The following is a 20,708-nucleotide window of genomic DNA, read 5'->3' on the forward strand; positions in this document are numbered from 1 at the left end:
TCTCTCCCTCTTTTCCTTAATAGACTTTCTCCTCATCTTTCTTACCTTTCCCCTCTTCAAAAAAAAAAAAAAGGTCTAAATTAAGTTCTTGCTTATTCAATGGCCTAAAACTCAGAGAAGTCAACTGCAGGCCTTCTTTGAAGGTTCTCCATGTTATGAATAATTCTTTCAAGTCAGATAAAATTCCTTAGGAGCCAATGAATAATTGACAAACAGAAGTGTAAAGTCAATCCAAGGCCACATTAACAAATGACCTGAGAAATTCTTGGTTATCAAAGAAATGTGTTTACTGAAAACAGTATCAAAATACCCTTAGTTGAATAAATGTTAGACAAAAATAATTTTTCCTATTTGTGTAGCAGTCTTTAAGCCAAAGACATCATTCTTCTTGAATGTCAACACTGGAAATTTGTGAGACTCTCCAACTTTGAAAAATATATCTTTATCATTGCTAAAATTACACTGCAGGACAGAAACCGGTCTACCCAGGATAATATCTGGCAATAGTTTAAAAAGTTGACCTATTTCAAGAAAAGCCTATAGACCAAATTTTAACCACCATGAACTATAAACACAACCTACCGGTTCAATTAATAAGACATTTATAAGAATGAGATTACCCAAAACTTCAGATTGTTGTTTTATAGAAGTTATCAAAGGAAAAAATAACCTTAAGTCAAACTCATTTTCACCAGGGGCCACATCAGCCTCGTGGTTGCCTTTAAAGGGCCGAATGTAATTTCAACTCCTTAACTATTAAGGAGTAGTTACATCTGTACAGTCCTAAAATTATTTCTGCCCTTTCCCAGGGGAAATGAGTTTGACACCCTTGCCTTAAGTGGTGATGACTGCTTTATCTGACAGCCAATTTTTCCTTTACATAATCCTATCAGAACCGCCCTTTTGCTTATGTGGCTTGAGTAGCTGACTTAGCTAATGACTAAGTTCATTTATTTTTAAACTGAGTAAGATGCACCATGAACCCCTACCCCCACCCCTCCACCTCCGGCACAAGGAATTTATCTGGGCAGACCAGGGGACAGGGAGGCCCCTGTTGGGACTCTTGGTGAGGCCTGGCTTGTGCTGGCGACAAAGGGCCAAGTGGGGCAGCGAGAACCTGATCTTTGAGTTGTGGAAGTGCTTGACAGCCAGTGAGCAGCACTTGCTGGCCGTGATCTGCTCCACCTTCATGATCTGGATGGAGTGGACGTGGCCACAGTGCTGGGTCCCATGTCTCAGTAGCACTGGGTGTGGGCACCTGCAGTGGTCAGGTCTCAGTACTCCTGGTATATGTGGGTGTCACTGCGGGAGTCACAGCACAGCCAGAGGTCAAAGTTCTTCACCCAAAGGAGAGATTTTTCGAACACCTGCCCACAACAGACAATTTCCTCTGAAGCTTTCTTCATCTTCTTCAGTTGAGACACAAAGTACCAAAAGTGGGACGTGACCGCATGGTGAGGTGCAGAGATGCGCAGGCGGTAGAGGGATGGTGTGCAGCACTTGGGGGTGGACAGCCAGCGCCCTACCACCTTGTGGCCTTCAAAGTATTCTCTCCCAGTTCGCCACTCTACCCACAGAAGGCCCATAAAATTTAAATTCAAGGAAATGAGTCAAATCTTTATAAAAATTATACACTAAAAACTCAAGGTTACTGCAAAATTTGTAGCAAACAATATTTAATGTAGTGTGGTGTTTCTACAAAGGGACTTAAAGTGTCTTTTTCTCCTTAGGTTAGGGAAGAGATCAAAAACACTGAAAAAGAACAGGCAACAGATCGAAGTACTTGAATTCTAAGATTCTTCTTCTCTTACAAAACAACAAATCCAGGGCCTTCCCTATTTCACATCTGAAAAGATACTTTACCCACTTAATTTTTAAAGGAATCTTAGACAAGGTTCCCCTTATATTACAGTTTTCACCATAATGTGTGTAGATCATTCATTCAAGAAATATTCACAGAGCACCTCCTGAGTTACAAGGAATTGCACTGAAGACAAAAATCAGACAGAATGAGACCTTGAAATCCTTGTAGTTTAGTGAAAGAGATATCATTTTATTTAAGTGTATTTTTCTTTGCTTAGTAACAGGAAACAAGCACAGATTATTAAGCACAGGCTAAAGTATCAGCAACAGTGTTAAAAATATCTGCAAATGGATGTCCAAAAATAAAAACAGATGAAGCTCAATCATGAATTTTCTTAAAGCACTTCAGTAAAACAAATGGGTGTAACTTTAAAAGTGACAATACGATGTTAAGCAATTTTCAGAATGTTCATGTGTAGGATATGAGAGCAACCATAATGCTAATTTATAGTCACTTACTGATGATTATGGATGAGCAATAAATGAGTGACCCATGACGAATTAGAGCATGACATGAATTTTTCTTACCCTTATAATCATCATATGATACTCAAGAAGCAGAAGAAAGTTCTTTTTTATGAAAAGAGCACCAAAAAACAACCTGCACAGAAAAAAAAATACATATATTTGACATGTATTTAATAAACTTTCTTTATGTTTATCCTGAACACAAAAACAAATCAGTGAACAGGACAATGTAATTAATGTAATTTAAAATCTGTATCAATAGATACCACAAGCAAAATCTACTTAGCATATTATCAACATTGACCATTTTGATCTGACACACACTTTTTAACCAGTCAACTAGCTAAGGGTGAAAAAATAACGCTGTTGTAAACAGAAAGCCAGCAATGTTAATAGTCATTCCACAATTCCTGACTATTTGTCAAGGTCGTGATGCCAGTTTCAAAACAAGATGCAGAAGCCATTGGAGGCTACACAGTATGTCTACTACAGAATCTATAAAAAACAAACACTTCTTGAATAACCAATGCCATAAAGGAACTTTATATAGCTTTTCATAATCTAGGAATGTTGGAAACTTGATGGGCACTGCCTTTTTTTAAAGGCATAATACAGGCCACAAGTTATTAATATTAATACAAGAAAAAGAATCTTGCCGCTATTCCTGTGTGAGAGCTTGCTGATGACAAAGAAAACAGGGCTACACATTGAAGCCAGAATGAACAGTCCACGAATCTTTCTTGACATCTTAGCGCGTTATCACTGCGACCGTGTGGCAGACTTATTGCACATTCGAAAACACTCAGGAATATTTTCAGCAGCGACTACAGGTCTGGTTACAAAGAAGACGTAAATGTTTGCATTCAAGAGAGAAGGGTGCAACAGTGTGCCGCTCTATATTAGTAACTGATGTAAAAGTGGCACTTGGCAAGTTAGAAGAGAAAACTACTACAGATTAAGTGAAGGCTCGAGGTTATCCACAGTAAGGCGTTTACACATTCACGTTTGTCTCCAACCTCGTCACTATATACTATATGGAACAAATGTGCTGAGGGACAAATCTTGTAAAAGATACCAACTCTAAGCAAAAATGACCATGAGCTTCTCCGGCTCCGGAATAAACTAAGTAAGAGACAACATCCTCAACAAATATCATACCTATTCGGAGTTTTTCTGAGTTGAGAGTTTCGGGGGCGGCAGCGTGGACGGATTCGGGTGAGGATCCGTCAAAAAGAGAAGGGACAAAAAACATGTTCCCTTGGCCGGAAACTTCTCTAATGACACAGGGCTAGTAATGGGATCCGCAGGAGCCCCCCAACCCCCAAAGTCCTCGGCTGGACAGGACTCCTCAGGTAAGGGGACCGTCACCTAAAGCCACAGATGTCAACGACAAAGCACGGACCTACAACCTCCGCGCAGGCACTGGCTGACGGACGCACGGCAGGATGCGCAGCGGTCTCGCCCCGCAGGCCCCGGAGTCCCACCCCGACTCCGCCAAGGGGGTCAGGCATCCCCACGACACTAGGCGAGCGAACACTCACCCGGGGAGGCCGAGGCTCCTCGGAAACCGCCCACCGCCAGGTGGAGGAGCAGGGTGGAGCAGAAATCCGGGCGAGGAAGGAGGGTCCTGCACAGCCCCAACCACCCTGCTCGGTGCTCACCGGCCCAGCAGCGATGGGTCCAATCGTCGCCAGCCCCCTGGGAAAGCCCAGCTAAGCAAGAATTTGAAGGCAAACTCTTTAGAGCCACTTCCGGCGCTGGGGGCGGCCTCGGTGACTCCGGCGCACGCGGGGCGACGCCCCGGGAGCGAGGACGCCGGGGGGCGTGCGCGTGCCCGGCGCGGAATGGGCGGGGCCTATGGAGGCGACAGCGTGGTAGGGGTGCGCCTGCGCAGTGCGCATCACCTCCTCCTGGCGGGGCGGGTTCGTAGTTGGAGTGGTGGTGGTTTACGCGAGTATTGAATACGACCAACTCGCGTACTTTACTATCTTTTTCCAAGTGCTCACTCTTCCTCCCATTTGATTTTCACCACATTCCTCAGAAGTTAGGAAGTCAGTGTTTTCTGTTTTACGGGTGAGTGTCAAGGGTCAAACCATTTATGACAAATTGTTTTAGAACCAAATACTCAGAATTTCAGGCGCTTGTCACGACATAACATGGACAAAATAGGGAGTGGGTAAACGAAGATATTCAGACAAGCTGCTGATGGAATTCTATTGCCTTGGCTTTTTTTTTTGTCGACATTTTTATACAACCAGACAACAAATGCTGATAAAATTATGATGTTCCACGGCTTACTACATACTCGACAGACCTGTGCTTCCTCCAGTCAATCTGTATGCAGTACCTTCAGCTATAGAAGGGATAAAGGCATTTCAGACAGGTTTCCCTTTAGGGGTCCATGGTAATTAAAAACTTAATTTTAAAACATCCCAGTGATTCAAACGACTTAAAGGCAATTCAGTCTACAAATATACATTGGGCAGCTAATATGTGCCAGACACTGTTGTAGGCACTGGTTATACAGTAGTCAACAAAATACTATATTTTGTGGAGCTTAGTCTTGTAAAATTCTCAACTAAGCAGAAAAATGATAGTTTTGCTCTGATGGATACCATCTCTATTGTAATAGAACACAGTACATTATACTTAGTGTGTGTGTTTGAAATAAAAAGCAATTCAGATAGGCAGGGATGAGGGTATCAAGCAAATTAGTAACAATGGGGATGAAGATGGTGAACTAGAGAAAAATATGCAAGGTAAAACAACGGAATTTCATGATTGATTGCATGGGAGATGATCAAACTCCAAAATGACCTCCTTAAATTGTTTTGCAAATTAGATTAAATGCTGATTCAAATTATACACTATACTAGTTAGGGTATAGGTTCAGCAGGAGTAACAAATGGATATACCATTTGCTTGATCAGTCCTGGCTGGATAGACAGCTCCGCTTCACACAATCCTTCGGGTAACTAGGTTCTATTCATTTTATTTACCACCACTAGAGTGTTTTCCTAGTTTTTAAGGGTCAACATGAAGTCACTACCCTGTTCTTGCTCCATCCTTCGGGAAAAGGGAAGTGGAGGGCAAGCGATACTAACTTTAAGTGTATGAAGCGGAATTTGCACATACCATGTCTGACGCTCATACGCCAATGGTCAAAATCTTGTCATGTGGCCACACCTTAGTACAAGGGACTGTGAGAAACATGGGCTCTAGCGGGGCATTCAGAACGTGGACAGGGGTGAGGGCCCTATCAGTGAAGGGAAGAATGAAAGGATGGATGGTAGGGAACAAGAGCAGCCTTGTCATCAGTCAACACCCCTCTGGGAGTTAAGTACTCACGAGAACCCTCTTTTCCACCAAATTTAATCCCTCTCCAGGGGAAACAAATCAAAGTCCTAACCAGGTTCTGAATCCAGTAAAATGTTCAGGATCTCGAGGTGACTGTAAGGAAGGCAGGAGGAAAGACTGGATACTAGGGAGGATTATAACCGCTTATGTTTCAAACTCAAACACAAATCGTACACATAAGCAGAGACATTGTTTCACTTGGGCATACCTAGTTACAACTTTAAGCATGCTAAACTTGGGTCCCCACTATAGTGAAGTGAGTCACAAAAATAATGCAATTTGTATCAGCTATACAATGCACACATGTAGACCAAATATAATTTTATAAGGGAGTGCAAACAAGAGAATAAGAATGATGGCAATGCTTAAAGATGGAAAAAGAAAAAAACCTAAATATTTGCTCCTCTGTGTAAAGTTGATTTAAGATATAACATCAATATATATATTTTATCTGGTAGGCAGTTCACATAATAAATTATAAAAACAGATTAGCCAACAACTTCACATTTTAAAAAACTGAACTGTATTCAAGTGATACTAAATGCAGAGATTAATAATTAAAAAGGTTTAAATCTGTGTGGATCTAAAGGCAGCCTTTAACATGGAATGTTTATTATACTTATGTTGCACAAAATGAAAACACTTGACTGGGTTATACTAACCCTGTTCAGTTTGCCTTAATCTAACTAGGTATTCTTATTTGTTAAATATATATTTTAATTCTAAAGCATCAAATTTTTAATGTTTTCCTGAGAATAAAAAGATTAAAATACGATTTTGAAAAATATCAACACACTTAAGTGGCTTAAGAGTCAGCTTTCCACACATAATTGAAAGATTTGAATTTTGCTTTTTTATTATCCCAGAAAATGTTACACTAGATAAAATGATTGGGAAATTACAAATAGATTCATTAAAAATACAGGCTGATTATTCATATTTACTACATTTGAACATATGCAAAACAATTTAGTTATATTGCAAAGCTGTAATTCCTTTTCCTAACAAAGCATTACTTTATAAAATTGTAGTGTTGTATTGATTAAATTTTAATACAAAATACTTATTTACACAATACAAAAGTAAACTGTTGTATAGTGCCTTCCACAAAGGGATATATTAAGGCGCTTTACAAATATAACAATATGTTGACCCAAATTACTTTTTGTTTTAGATTAAAACAAACAGGCTATTGTTTCACTTTAAATACCAAAGGGATTTTTATTTTTGTTTATTAAAGAAAATTTCTAACGTACCTTAGGTAACAGCAGCAGCAATATCTAAAAATCCTCCCACTGTATTTCCTAATTTCTAAGATATTATTAAGTCAGAATAAACATTTCCACTCACAGTTTTGCACTTTGCAACAGCAGAAGGTAATCACTTTTTTAAAAAGTCAATTTCAAAGTGACTTCTTAGTCATACATTCTAGTTTCTATTACAAATAAGGTAGAAAAGATACAGCAATAGGTCCTGCCTTAGGATGCCTCTGAACAATACATAACAGTATCTACAATTACATAATTATAGAACACATTTTATAAATACTATTGATATGCATAAAAGGGGCAAGTATAACAAAGACAGTAAGTTTTTAATGAGTGGGATTTTTTTTTAAAGAAAACATGTATAACCAATGTTTTCACTCCATTTCAATTGAAAGCATTTCAACTTTTGATGTTGTTCTTATCTTTTTGGTCAGGAAGCACCAGATTCTGTACTGGAAGAACTGGATATAGTTTGGGAATAAGATAGCTAAAAACTATTAAAACTACAGATACTCAAGGCTTGTACACAGCTTCAGATAAAAACAAAAAGCTTATACTGTCAGGAAATTTCAAAAGAATACAAAATCTGTAGTGTCTGTTACATTTAAGAAATAAGGGCAATGGATTATATGAAGAGGGAAGGGGGAGTAGACATAACCTTAGTTTTCCTACAACATAGATGTAAAGAGTTGGTTTTGTATTGTATTCACCAAAGTGCAGAAATAAAACAACTAAATGGAAATTTAAATGTGACTCAGAAAGCCCAAGAGCAAGAGGGATGTCTTGAAAATTTTGAGTACCAAGGTACAAATTCTTGAACTAATTTGTTTTGCATAGAATTTTATAGAACTAATCAAATGTTCCATGAAGACTGCCATCTCATAGGGCATTTTCTTACAATTCTCTGATTAGAAGAAGTCTTTCAGAAATATTTCCTCATCAAGCTAAACATGTCAGTGGCCCCAAAAAGGTGTGTTTAAAATGTCTTAGTGCTGTACCAGCGAGAAAGAAATTCACAGGGATATCTTATCACATGGTACAGGCCTTTCCCACGACAAATTATCACTGTTTATACAAGATGTGTTAATGTGAACGCTGACCAGTAAATTTAAAGCAATGTTCTCAGTTTAACATTATCAGTGTATTTATAGGACAGAATCAAGGGTTTATGATAGGCTTCAACATATCCAGAACCCCTAAAACTGTACACATTTTATGTGTAAGTGCTCATGTCCATTTTCTGGGAAGATTGTCCACAGCTTTCATCAGATTTCCAAAAGGACCAATGATCTGCAAAGACACCCCCACCTCATTACACAGTGGGTTGTGCCATGGTTTACATTTGTGATCTGAGAGGGCCACCTATAGAAAGGTGAGAACCGTGAGCTAATAAATCTTCTTTGCACCCCCAATACAACTGGAACACCTTTGACTTAATTTTACTTACGTATATGATTTCCATTAACTTTCATATAAAGAAAGCTAAAAGTCTGAAAATCATTAAAATTATGCCTCTTATCCAAAATATTGTTTTGATAAAATTCCTTATCAGTGGAGCATACCAAAAAGAAAACACACATTTTAGTAATGTAATAGAGCTCTTTCCCCCATCCGAAAAAATAAGATACAGTATTTTGCCGTGGATAATGCACACTTTTTTGCCCAAATTTTTGAAGGAAAAATAAGGATGCACATTATAAATAGGTATAATGATTATATACCATGGGTATCATAATGCCATGTATAATGCGCACAAAAACGTGGGTGTGCATTATACACGGAGTATATTGTACACAGCAAAATACAGGTAAATGTGTTTTGGTAAAAGGCGAAAGATTTATACGATCTGAAGAAAAACTGGAGTATAAGGTAAATGTATTTTGGTATGAGACCATAAGTCTTCTTGAAACCTAAGCCTATAAAAGGAATCCTGCAAAACATATTTAAGTTAGGAGGACTTAAATTTTGAGTGGGGCCACTATGTAACTTTCCCTAATTACTAATGGCTACCTTAATCAAGAGTTAAATAATAATAAATTTTCTTGCCAATCTACACACAGGTAAAATTGCCAAATAGTCATTTTCCTTTGCAATAAACAATCCATGTATGCAGCACTGTTCTGAAAGAGGAAAGCTGTAACATTACTAATGACAAAATCAAAACTGTCACAATATAGAAACAGTACTATTCTAGTGAGTACCCACAAATAATTTCTAATCAAAGTATCATGTGAAACTGAAAACAATCTCTCTGCTTAGGACAGTGGAAACCATTTTGTAAATTTTGAAGTAAAAACATGGAAAATCTTAGCTTTTAGTATAAAAAATTTTGATTCACGGCAGGTATGTTCCCCTTTAAAATAGAAGCAGCGCAAACAGCAAATGGCGGAAGGTTTTAGTAAATAGATGCAAATAGACATGTAGTTGATAAAGATGAAAAGAAAAATCCTTATGCTTGATGTAAATATATACCCACAAATATAGTCATTCTCCTCCAGCTAAGTATCAATGTCTTTCTCAAGATAACTACAGATAGACTGCAGAAGAATAAGCTGCTAGTGGTTTTTACTTCAATAGCAAACTAATTTCTAAAAATAAAGAAGAAAGGAGGCCTAAGGAGTCTTCGCAGAGTAGCAATCTAACATCTACAGGAATCTCCAAAACAAGTAGAAAAAATAATAATAAATTCAAGGACTGGGATTCTGTGAAATACCGTTCTGACTGTAATCATGTATAACACAACAACCCAAATAATAAAAATTTCATATAATGCAAAAAAAAAAATCCCCACATGGAAGCAGCATTAAAAATACCAATATGGAAAGAAAAATGGTAGTGCTTTGCTTTTTTTAATGCCAGTAATTCTTGAGAAACAAATGTTAGAGTAAATATTCCACAGAGGGAAAAAAATAAAGTCGATCTACTTTTTCCCCTCTGATGAACATACTATTTCGACCCTGTCAACCCTATATTTCTTAGTTTCAAGACGTGAATTATACAGAATATCAGCCTAGGAAAACTCACCACCATGATGGCTTAATTTCTATAGCTTATTTTATACCAAAAACAAGGCTATGAGAGGGGGAGAAAGCTTTGTAAATGTGGGGTATATTTCATTTTTGGTTAAAGCAAAATAAAACTAAAACTGTCTTTCAAAAATTTTCAAAACTCTTGTCTTTAAAATATTTAGCATATGTACAAATACATACCAGGCTTCTTCTTTTAAACAAAGCACACTATTTTTTATTTTCAGTACTTTAAGTACCAAGAACTGACTATGATATTCAGTTCATAATTTACTTTATAAGAATTTTTTTCTAAATTGCTGATTATAAAGGCTGGAATAAATTAACATTTTAAAAGGATTCCCCATAATTTAGGAATATAAAATATTGTGCACAGAGCACACACACACAGCTCTGTCACATTTGCATAATTTTACCCTCAGAACCTCAAAAACTCCTGCATTACAGGCCTTTTTGAAAATCCTCATTACGATTATTTCACAGTGTATTAAACATACACTAGATCACGATTTTTGACCTCTGAGCCTGTGTGCTGATCATCTTCATCAGACTGGTGCTCTGAGACTTGTGAATGAATATATTCATATTCAATAGGCTTTGGATAATTATAGGGGTAGCCATTGTCATCAAAAAACCTCCTAAAGGTAAATTCATAGAAAGCATGTTCAGGGTGTTTCCCATTTTTATACCATCCATTGAGAGTGTCGTTTACATTTTCCTCCTCATTATCGTCACTCCATAACTTATCAGGATCAACGGGATCAAAATTTGATGTATCTGTTGGGTGTGTGATTTTAGGAATGTATGAAGCAGGTTGTTGTCTCAGGTCACTGGAGAAATCAATTGTTTTAAAAAACGGATGAGCTTTTATTTCATCAGCACCATTCTTGCCTAAGCGATCTTCTGGTCCTCGGCAAAGTTTAATGATAAGATCAGAGGCTTCAGGACTCAGTTTAGCTTGCGGTGGAATGTGAAGAGACGTCTGCCAGTTGATAACCTTTAAAGAAGATTTTTATAAATTAGGAGGGGTGAGTAAGAAAACCAAAATTTTCTCCAAGTTTTATACAAAAAAAGTCTTACTGGACTAGTTATAAATTTTAACAATAAACTGTATTGTACATCACCTTCCTTGCCTTTAATAATGAATTATTGGTGGGAATTAACCTTTCTGCTTATCCTCTCTTCTTCAGGCAACTTATAGTTTTATTAGAAGACTCACTGTAAGTTTTAGTACTGCTTGTAGAAATGACTATTTCTACTATGCCTCCCCTGTTCTATGTATTTACTTTTTCATAATGTCTCTGATGTTTTGTGGGACCTATTTATGTCTGTGCCCTTCTACTACAGTACAAAATTCCCTAAGGCAGTAGAGCCAAAGACACTGAAATTGAGAACAGGCTAACAGTGATCAAAGGAGAGAGCGGAAGGGATAATGAGGGAAAAGGGTGAAGGGTTTACAGGAACAATTATATAGGACACATGGATAACAACTGCGGGGGGAGCGGGGGGAGTAGAAACAGGGGAGGGAGGTGAAAGGGCTGGGGTGGTAGAGGGAAAAGGCAGAAAATTACTTGAACAATAAAAAATGTTTAAAAAAGAGTATATTTAAAAAAAAAGATTGTGGACTTCCAGCAAGATGGAGGCATAGGTTGGACGCACCGTACCTCCACACACAACCAAGATTAGAACAACAATAATTTAGAGGCAGAATAACACCCAGAACTGACAGAGAATTTATCTGAATGGAAGTTGGACAGCCAAGAAGCTGAAGTAGACCTGTTCATCCAGACCAGTATGGGGGGCCGAGAGGAGGCGGGTGTGCGAACAACAGGGAGAACTGGGCACATAAGGCAACCAGGAGCGTGTAAGCCATCTGGGGCGCGCAAGATCGCAGCGGGTGGACCCTGAGTACGCAAGCGGCAGCTGGCGGACCCAGTGAGGCGGCATTGTGGACCAGGGCAGAGTGCGCAACCCAGGATCCCAGGGGGGATACTGAGGTCCCAGGAGAGTGGAGCTATCACCATTGTTCCCTCCCACCCTCGCCCCTGCATACAACGTCACAATCTAGTGACTGTGGTGCCCAGCCCCATGAACACCTAAGGCTCCGCCCCTCACCTTAACAGGAGCGACCAGACTAAAAAAAAAGAGAGAGAGAGAGAGAGAGAGACATGTCTCCAAAAGAACAGATCAATGCCCCAGGACTCATCCTTTTGAGTGACCAAGAAATAGCCAATCTATCAGATGCACAGTTCAAAACACTGGTGACCAGGAAGCTCACAGAATTGGTTGACTTTGGGTGCAAATTACATGAGAAAATGCAGGTCATCATAAAAGAGATGAAAGGAGATGCACGGAGAACCAATAGTGAAGGGAAGGAAACTAGGACTCAAAACAATAGAGTGGACCAGAAGGAAGAAAAAAACAACCAAACAGGAAAGAATGAAGAAATAAGAATTCAAAAAAACGAAGAGAAGCTTAGGAACCTCCAGGACATCTTTAAACGTTCCAACATCCGAATTATAGGGGTACCAGAAGGGGAAGAGGAAAAGCAACAGATTGAGCACGTATTTGAACAAATAATAAAGGAGAACTTCCCCATTCTGGCAAAGGAAATAGGACCTATATCTCACATTGCTCTATCCAGCAAAGCTCTCATTTAGAATGGAAGGGCAGATAAAGTGCTTCTCAGATAAGGTCAAGTTAAAGGAGTTCATCCTCACCAAGCCCGTATTTTATGAAATGCTAAAGGGACTTATCTAAGAAAAGAAGATAAAGAAAAGACATGTATAGTAAAAGGACATCAAACTCACAATTATTAACAACCACACCTAAAGCAAAACCAAAAGAAACTAAGCAAACAACTAGAACAGGAACAGAACCACAGAAATGGAGATTACATGGAGGGTTAGCAACAGGGGAGTGGGAGGAGGAGAGAGGGGGAAAAGGTACAGAGAATAAGTAGCACAGATTGTAGGTTGAAAATAGATAGGGGGAGGGTAAGAATAGTATGGGAAATGTAGAAGCTAAAGAACTTATAAGTATGACACAGGGACATGACTAAAGGGGGGGATATGGGTGGGAGAGGGTATACAGGATGGAGGGAAGTGAAGGGGGGAAAATGGGACAACTGTAATAGCATAATCAAAATATATTAAAAAATAAAAATTAAAAAATTAAAAAAAGAACTGTACTTGAACAACAATAAAAAAAAGGTAAAAAAATAGAAAAATAAAATAACATTACTTTAAAAAAAATTCCATAAGGTTATAGACCATGTTTTTTGTCTTTGTATTTTTCCCCTGCTTGGTAAATTGCCTGGCATATAATAGATATTCAGTAAATATTTATTATGGTTTTGAATAAACCAGAATGAGGGAGAGAGAGAAGAAGGGAAGACAAGAAGAAGGAAAGAAAAGTAACAGATGATCTATAAATATTTGTTAAATAAATGAACCACATTTCTCCTTATTCATATAGGACCTTGTCAGCTACAGTAGAGGGAAGAAAAAAAACCCCTCTTCTAGTATCTGTTCATCTTAAAGTTTTCTCCCAGGTTAGAAAAAGGAGATTCCTCAACTAATGTCTTTGAATTTTTTGTACAGTTGTAGTTATGTATTCCTTATTCCATCATCTACTTCAAAGAGGGAAAATTAATACATACAAGCAGCTAGACAAGTTCTTGCCTTTCAAGTTACATTCAGGGTTTTTTAGTTTAAGGTACAAATAAAAAATAAAAGACTAGTCATAACAAATAAAAAAGATTCAGTCAATTCAAAGATGGATCAGTAGAAATTAATGTAAACTGAAGCACAGAGAGAAGAAATGGGAAAAATAAAGCATGAGACATGTAAGACAATATTGAATGTCTACCATATGTGTGTATGCTAACCTAATTAGAGTCCCAGAAAGAGAAATGAAACAGAAGAAATCTTTGAAGACTAATGACAAGAAATTTTCCAAACTTGATGAAGGTCATCAACCTATAATTCAAGAAGCTGTAAGAACCTCAATCAAGACAGATAAGACTTCACGTGGGCACATAATGGTGAACTGCAGAAAAATCAAAGTTCAAAAACTCCTAAAAGCAACCAGACAGAGAGGGAGGTTCCAGTTCTGAGTAAAATGTAATAGGTGTGTCCCACCCTGTATTTCCTATTGAAAGCAGCTCACAATGCGGACAGAATGCACAGAGCACCTACCTGAGGACCCTGAAAAGTAAACATTAAGAGGCAGATTGTAGAAGAATTTGAAGCACCAATGAAATGGTGGTGTGTTTACCATTTTTCCCTCTAGAATCCCCAGTCCCAAGGCAGCCCAGACCCCGAGGATGTATAATACAGAGTGAGCTCTAGGGAAAGTCCTTTTAGTTTAGGCTCAGGGAGTGGGAAAGGGGTTTCCTAACCACAAGAGAGGTACAAAAAGGCCACCTGAAACTATGAGAGAAGGGACCCTTCCTCTTCAATTGGATATTAAATCCTATGGTCCCAAGAGGATAGATCAAATCCCTGTCACTTTTTCTCTGTGTATGCTCTTACTACCTTGTCCCGGGTGCAGGCACAACCAAGAGATGTGTATGTGGCAGTGCAGAATAAATGAAGCCTCACTTTCTAGTCAAGGAACTGCAAAGGGATGCCTTAAGGAACTAGAAAGTACCAGGGACATAGCAGGAAGAGGAGACTGTACAGTTATTTACAAACTGTTGGGCTTACCTCCCAACTGTACTTACATGGATCTAATCCTGAAGAACATATCAAAGACTTTGAGAACGGCGCTAGGGAAAACACCACAGCCAGAGAAATCTGCCTAGCAATGTAAAGGCTTTCACAATGAAACTGACATTGAAGTCACAACCCACAGAAGGCTGGAACTTGTGGACTGAATCCAATCAGGTTTAATGGCTGCCAAAACAGTATCAACATTCTCCATAACATTTGAACATGACCCAGAGTCTCATAATATTTAAAATGTCCAGGATATAATCCAAAGTTACTCAGCATACAAGAACCACGAAAATTTCAACTCACACAGAAAAAGAAAATCAACAGATGTCAGTGTTGGGATGACAAAGATTTTAGAATTATCTAACAAAAACTTTAGAGTAACCATTATTAAAATATTTTAAATAAAGATGAATACTCTTTAAATTAAGACAAAGTCTCAGCAAAGAAAATGAATATATGAAGAGGTACCAAATGCAAATTTTAGAACTGAAAAACACTATAACCAAAATAAAAAACTCAGTGGATGGGCTCAATAGAATGGAGATGTCAGAGGAAAGTGAAGTTAAAGCTAGATTGAAAGAAATTCTGCAATCTGAACAGAGAGAAAAAAGTTTAAAAATATAGCCCTCAGCCTGGCTGGTGTGGCTCAGTGGATTGAGTGCTAGCCTGTGAACCAAAGGGTCACGGGTTCAATTCCCAGTCAGGGAACATTGCTGGGTTTGCAGGCCACGTCCCCAGTAGGGAATGCTTGGGAGGCAACCACACCTTGGTTTCTCTCCCTCTCTTTCTTTCTCCCTTCCTCTCTCTCTAAAAAGAAATAAAATCTTTAAAAAAATATATAGCCCTCAGTAATCTGTGGGGTTACACCAAAAGGTCTTACATTGATGTTTAATTAAGAGTTCCAAGGGGATAAAGTGTGCAATACAGAAAAAATGTCTGAAGAAATGATAGCTGAAAACTCCCCAAATTTGACAACAGATAAACCTATAAATTCAAGAAGCTCAGTGAGCACCAAACAGGATAAATTCTAAGAAATCCATGCCCAGACATTCCATAATTACAACAATGAAAGAAGCCAGTGAAAAATAACGCGTTACTTAAGGGAACAACAATTGAATGACTATACATTTCTCATCAGAAACTCTGAAGGACAGTAGGAAGTGGATATTTAAATTTTTTTTTTAATCCTCACCTGAGGACTTTTTTTTTTCATCGCTTTTAGAGGGAGAGATAGGGAGGGAGGGAGAGATAGAGAAACATCTATCAGTTGCATTCTCCTATGCACCCCTGATGAGAATCAAATCTACAGCCCGGGCATTTGTCCTGACTGGGAATCGAACCCACAACCTCTCTGTCCATGGGACAATGTTCCAAAACCTAAGCCACACCAGCCAGGGCAGGAAGTTGATATTTTAAAGGGCTGCTACAACTGAAGCCCAGAATTCCATACTAATGCCTTTTCACTGTGTTGACTGTGCCTTTAGCAGACAGAACATTTTTACTTTTGATAAAATATAATTTCTTGACTTTTTCCTTTATGGATCATGATTTTGGTGTTATTTCAAAGAGCTCTTCACCTAACCTCAGGCCATAAAGATTTTCTCTTCTACTTTCTTCTAAAGTATTATCGCTTTGTTTTATTTCTAGATCTATTTTGAGTTAATCTTTGTTTAAGGCGTAACATTTACATCAATGTGCAGTATTTTTTGTATATGGCTAACCAATTTTTCCAACACTATTTGTTGAGATATTATCCTTTCTCCATTTGCACCTCTGTCAAAGATAAAATGGCTATATTTGTGTGGTCCTATTTCTCCATTCTCTACCACATATGTTCCACTGATCTATGTGCGTACTCTTTTGCCAATATTATACTTTTATTATTATAACTTCATAAGCCCTAAAATCAAGTTGTTGATTCCTCTTTACCTTTTTGGGGTTTTTTAAGATTTTATTTATTTTTAGAGAGAGGGGTAGGGAGGGAGAAAAAGGAGGAGAGAAACATCAGTGTGTGGTTGCCTCTCATGTACTCCCTACCAGGGACCTGGCCCACAACCCAGGCATGTGCCCTGACTGGGAATCGAATCGGCAACCCTTTGGTTTGCAGGCCCATGCTCAACCCACTGAGCTACACCAGCCAGGGCTGTCCTTCTCTTTAAAACTGTTTTCTTTCTTCCAATTCCTTTGTCCACCCATAGAAATTTTAGAATAGGCTGATGTATATCTAAAAAATTCCTGCTGGAAATTTTCCTTGAAATTGAGTTAAATACACAAATTTTTCAATAACAATCGATGGCTTTACTATGTTGAGTCTTTCAATCCATCAAGAGAGTATGTATTTCCATTTCTTAAGATATTCCTTGGTTTTGCTTATCAATATGTAGCTTTCAGCACACAGATTTTGTTCATCATCTATTGGATATATGCCTAAGTATTTCATTTTGGGGAAGCTACTGCAAATGTTGTTTTAAAATTTCAGGTTCTGGCTGTTCACTGTTTTAATACAGAAAAATAGTAGGTTTTTCTGTATTACCCTTATATTTTACAATTGTGTCAAACTCATTACTTCTACAAGGTTTTTTTCTTTGATTCCTTGGGATTCTCTATATAGAAAATTGTGTCATCTGTAGAATGTGGGAAGTTTTTATTTTCCTCTAATCTATATGCTTTTTATTTCTTTTTGTTGCTGTACTACACTGGCTACGACTTCCAGAACAGTGTTGAATAAATCTGGTGAGTATAGACATCCTTGTTTTCTTAATTTTAGGGAGAAAGCATTCAATTTTCCGCAGATATACACACACTTATTTATATATACACATATTAAAATTAAGGTGAAATGAAGACACTTTTAGACAATCAAATGTGACAAACTTGAGAGAATGCATTACCAGTAGATCAATACTTAAAGAAATTTTAAAGGAATTTTAAAGATAATATATTAAACTCAATGACAAGTAGTTACAAGTTGGTGGGGATCATTACAGAACAGATATCTCAAGACACACTCAAAGAATGATTAAAAACAGTCAGAAAAAAATAAAGAACAAGAAAACACAATCAGGAGTTAACCAGGCTTCAGAAAGAGGGGAGAGAAAGGACATTTCAAAGGGAAGGGCGCGAACAAAGATACAGAGGACATATTTGGACTTTAACCCATTAACAAGGGAACCACTAAAGGATTTTTAATGGGACATTTTATGGTAAAAATTGTGGACAGCTTTTCATTTAAGTGCCAAAGGTAACTGCAAGTGTAGGTACAGTAGTTCGTCCCTTCTTATTTGTGAGGGATATGTTCCAAGACCCCCAGTAGGTGCTTGAAACCACAAACAGTACTGAACCCTATATATACTATGATTTTTCCTATACATACATACTTTTTCACTTAAAGGAAGCACTTTATGGTTTCTCACTGGCATATTTGAATTGCCAGTATCACTAGTGTTGCACTCGGGGGCCATTATTAAGTAAAATAAGGGATATATGAATACAAACACGAGGATACCATTGTTGGTCTGATAACTGAAATGGCTACCAAGTGACTAACAGGTGGGTTATATACTATGGATACACTAGACAAAGGGATAATTCATATCCCAGGTAGGATGGAACAGGACAGCACAGGATTTCATCATGTTCCTTAGAATGGGGCACAATTTAATATTTATCCGCTGTTCATTTCTGAAACTTCCCATTTAACATATTCAGACTGCGGTTGACCACAGGTAACTTAAAGCACAGAAAGTACAACAGCAACAAGGAGGGTCATCTGTATAGACTGTACTTTGAGGCTAAAATGTGCATGGAAGGAAACAAAACCAGGCCAACAGGTGACAAAGAGTAAATTGAAATAAATCTGCAAAAGATACTAAAGATTTGTATGAGAATAAAATATGAGAATAGTTTTTATGAGTGTCGGAGAATATAAGAGTGTGATATTGGGATGATGGAGATTAGAATTCATGCATGGAATCTTAGTGGGTTCCTACATCCTTACAAATTCATTCCTTAATTCAAGAATAAGATGCTCTATGTAAAAGGACTGATAAAACATCTACAGTGTAAAGGAATTTGTGACAACTCTTTCGGTATAGATTTTATACTTTACCTTCATTTGCGTTTCTAATGGAGTTTGTGCCAAGAAAGGAGGCTGTCCCACCAACATTTCAAAAAGAATTACACCAACACTCCACCAGTCACATAACTGTGTATAGCCTAAAATAAGATACCAAATTATTTATGAGCACTTTTTAAAGTATCCAGAATTAATACAAGCAAAATTAATATTAAATCACCAATTTATACTGTAAAATTAACACTTTTATTATAAACCCAAAGAATAAGCTACATTCTAGTTAAGTTTCAGCTGGATATTATTTATAAAACAGATGTTTTTACCTGTGCGCAACAACACTTCAGGGGCAATATAATTGGGAGTCCCAACCAAAGAATGTGCTAGACACCGCTGGTGCTGACGTGCAGCTCTCCGCTCCAGTGGCTTCAGTCTGTCTCCACATCGACAGTTCGAGGGGTCACCCCATTCGTTACTAAAGTCCATGCTATCTTGCCGTGGATGGTCACCTGTAAAGTAAAATAAAGAAAAAGAAGTAAGAGCACAAGAACAACAGTAAACCTAGAGTTTATTAAATTTTTTGACATCACAGTTTACACTCAACTGCGCTCTCCCCTTATGACAAGTTAAGATACAGCGTACACCAAATCGCTGATGGTGTTTGTTAATGACTGGAGCCCGTTACCTGAGATACCAACAGGACAAGTTTTACACAAAGAAAAATTAGCCCAAGATTCAGTAATGTAGTCAATGTTAAATGATGATACAGACAGGAGTAGACAGAATTAAGAATCAGACTGCTCCCCATTACTACTCTGGATAAAGCTTCAAACAGATCAGTGTTTCATTCATTCAACAAGTGACAATGATAAATAAGAAAGACAGGGTTCTTCTCTCAGGCAGCTTCTCTGTAGGGAAGAAACACAACAAACACATACATGCATAAGAAACATAGTGATGCACCCCATGTTGAGAATAAACTGGGGTGATGTGACAAATTGAGGTGACATTTGTCAAAAAACAAATGGGAATCAACCATTTGAAAACCAGGGCAAGGCATATGTGTCTAAGACTTCTGGCCAAGATGGAGGCGTAGGTAAATATGCTTTGCTTCCTCACACAGGACGGCAACCAATTTAAAAACAAAAACCAACCAGATTCCAGAAAATTGAACTGTATGGAAATCTGACAACCAAGCAGTTAAAGAAGAAACATTCATCCAGACCAAGAGGAAGGGCAGAGATGGGCAGCCAGGGCAGAGAGGATGTGCAGCAAAGTGGTGGCTGGAGGACCTGGCAATCCCACATTCACATGTGAATAAACTGGGAGGAACAACTGGGGAGCAAGACAGACTGAGCAACCCAGGGTTCCAGCACAGAGAAACAAAGCCTCTAAACCCCTGGCTGTAAAAACCTGTGGGGGTTGCAGTGGCGGGAGAAACTGCCAATCTCACAGGGAAGTCCACTGAAGCAACCCACAGGGTCCTACAATGTATGCAAACCTACCCACCTGAGAAACAGTACCAGAAGGGCCCAATTTGCTTGTGGGTAAGCAGGGAAAGTGACTGAAAGCCAGCCTAGAGCCAGGCAAGCCATACTGTTCCCTCTCTGACCACTCCCCAACATACAGCACCACAACCTAGCCACGTGGGTTGCCCCACCCTGGTGAATACCTAAGACTCTGCCCCTGACAACTTAACCGGTGCAAGGAGACAAATAAATATGACCCAAATGAAAGAACAGATCAAAACTCCAGAAAAACAACTAAGCGGCAAGGAGATAGTCAACCTATCAGATGCAGAGTTCAAAACACTCGTAAACGGATGCTCACAAATTGGTTGAGTATGGTGCCTAAATAGAAGAAAAAGTGAAGTCTGTGCAAAGTAAAATAAAGAAAAATTATACAGAGAACCAACAGTAAAGGGAAGGGAACC

General features: G+C 38.3%; 3 protein-coding genes across 5 annotated transcripts in view; 1 reads left to right on the top strand and 2 right to left on the bottom strand.

Moving 5' to 3' along the window:
* Window positions 1-4,161, bottom strand: part of KATNA1 (katanin catalytic subunit A1) — a 32,299-nt gene extending 28,138 nt beyond the window's left edge. Inside the window, exons 1-2 of one of the 2 annotated variants that reach the window (XM_028510380.2) lie at window positions 3,873-4,161; window positions 2,392-2,464 (exon numbers count right to left, since the gene is read on the bottom strand). The gene's annotated coding sequence lies outside the window, so the exon portion shown is untranslated. The remainder of the gene's footprint in view (window positions 1-2,391; window positions 2,465-3,872) is intronic. The other variant, XM_036024882.1, reaches the window with a different exon arrangement.
* On the top strand, window positions 2,391-4,307 carry LOC118500367 (translation initiation factor IF-2-like). The gene is made up of 2 exons (XM_036024885.1): window positions 2,391-2,458; window positions 3,871-4,307. Exons 1-2 carry the CDS (start codon window positions 2,407-2,409, stop codon window positions 4,290-4,292), a joined length of 474 nt encoding a protein of 157 aa, XP_035880778.1. The 5' UTR covers window positions 2,391-2,406; the 3' UTR covers window positions 4,293-4,307.
* A 2,211-nt stretch (window positions 4,308-6,518) lies between these two features.
* LATS1 (large tumor suppressor kinase 1) overlaps window positions 6,519-20,708 on the bottom strand; it is a 41,662-nt gene continuing 27,472 nt past the window's right edge. Inside the window, exons 6-8 of one of the 2 annotated variants that reach the window (XM_028510921.1) lie at window positions 19,102-19,284; window positions 18,812-18,918; window positions 6,519-10,979 (exon numbers count right to left, since the gene is read on the bottom strand). In XM_028510921.1, coding sequence (XP_028366722.1) covers window positions 10,470-10,979; window positions 18,812-18,918; window positions 19,102-19,284 — 800 coding nt within the window. In that variant the 3' untranslated portion in view covers window positions 6,519-10,469. Of the gene's footprint in view, window positions 10,980-18,811; window positions 18,919-19,101; window positions 19,285-20,708 lie in introns of those variants that run through there. The other variant, XM_036024880.1, reaches the window with a different exon arrangement.

The sequence above is a fragment of the Phyllostomus discolor genome, chromosome 4 (assembly GCF_004126475.2).
Source record: "Phyllostomus discolor isolate MPI-MPIP mPhyDis1 chromosome 4, mPhyDis1.pri.v3, whole genome shotgun sequence".
In the NCBI taxonomy this organism is placed as follows: Eukaryota; Metazoa; Chordata; class Mammalia; order Chiroptera; family Phyllostomidae; genus Phyllostomus; species Phyllostomus discolor.

What these genes read in the sequence shown, in the direction of transcription:
- LOC118500367 (XM_036024885.1), top strand. Translation starts at nt 2,407, where the DNA reads ATGATACTCAAGAAGCAGAAGAAAGTTCTTTTTTATGAAAAGAGCACC. An exon ending in TTATGAAAAGAGCACCAAAA is followed by an intron (nt 2,459 to 3,870) that starts AACAACCTGCAC and finishes GAGCGAACACTC; the next exon opens with ACCCGGGGAGGCCGAGGCTC.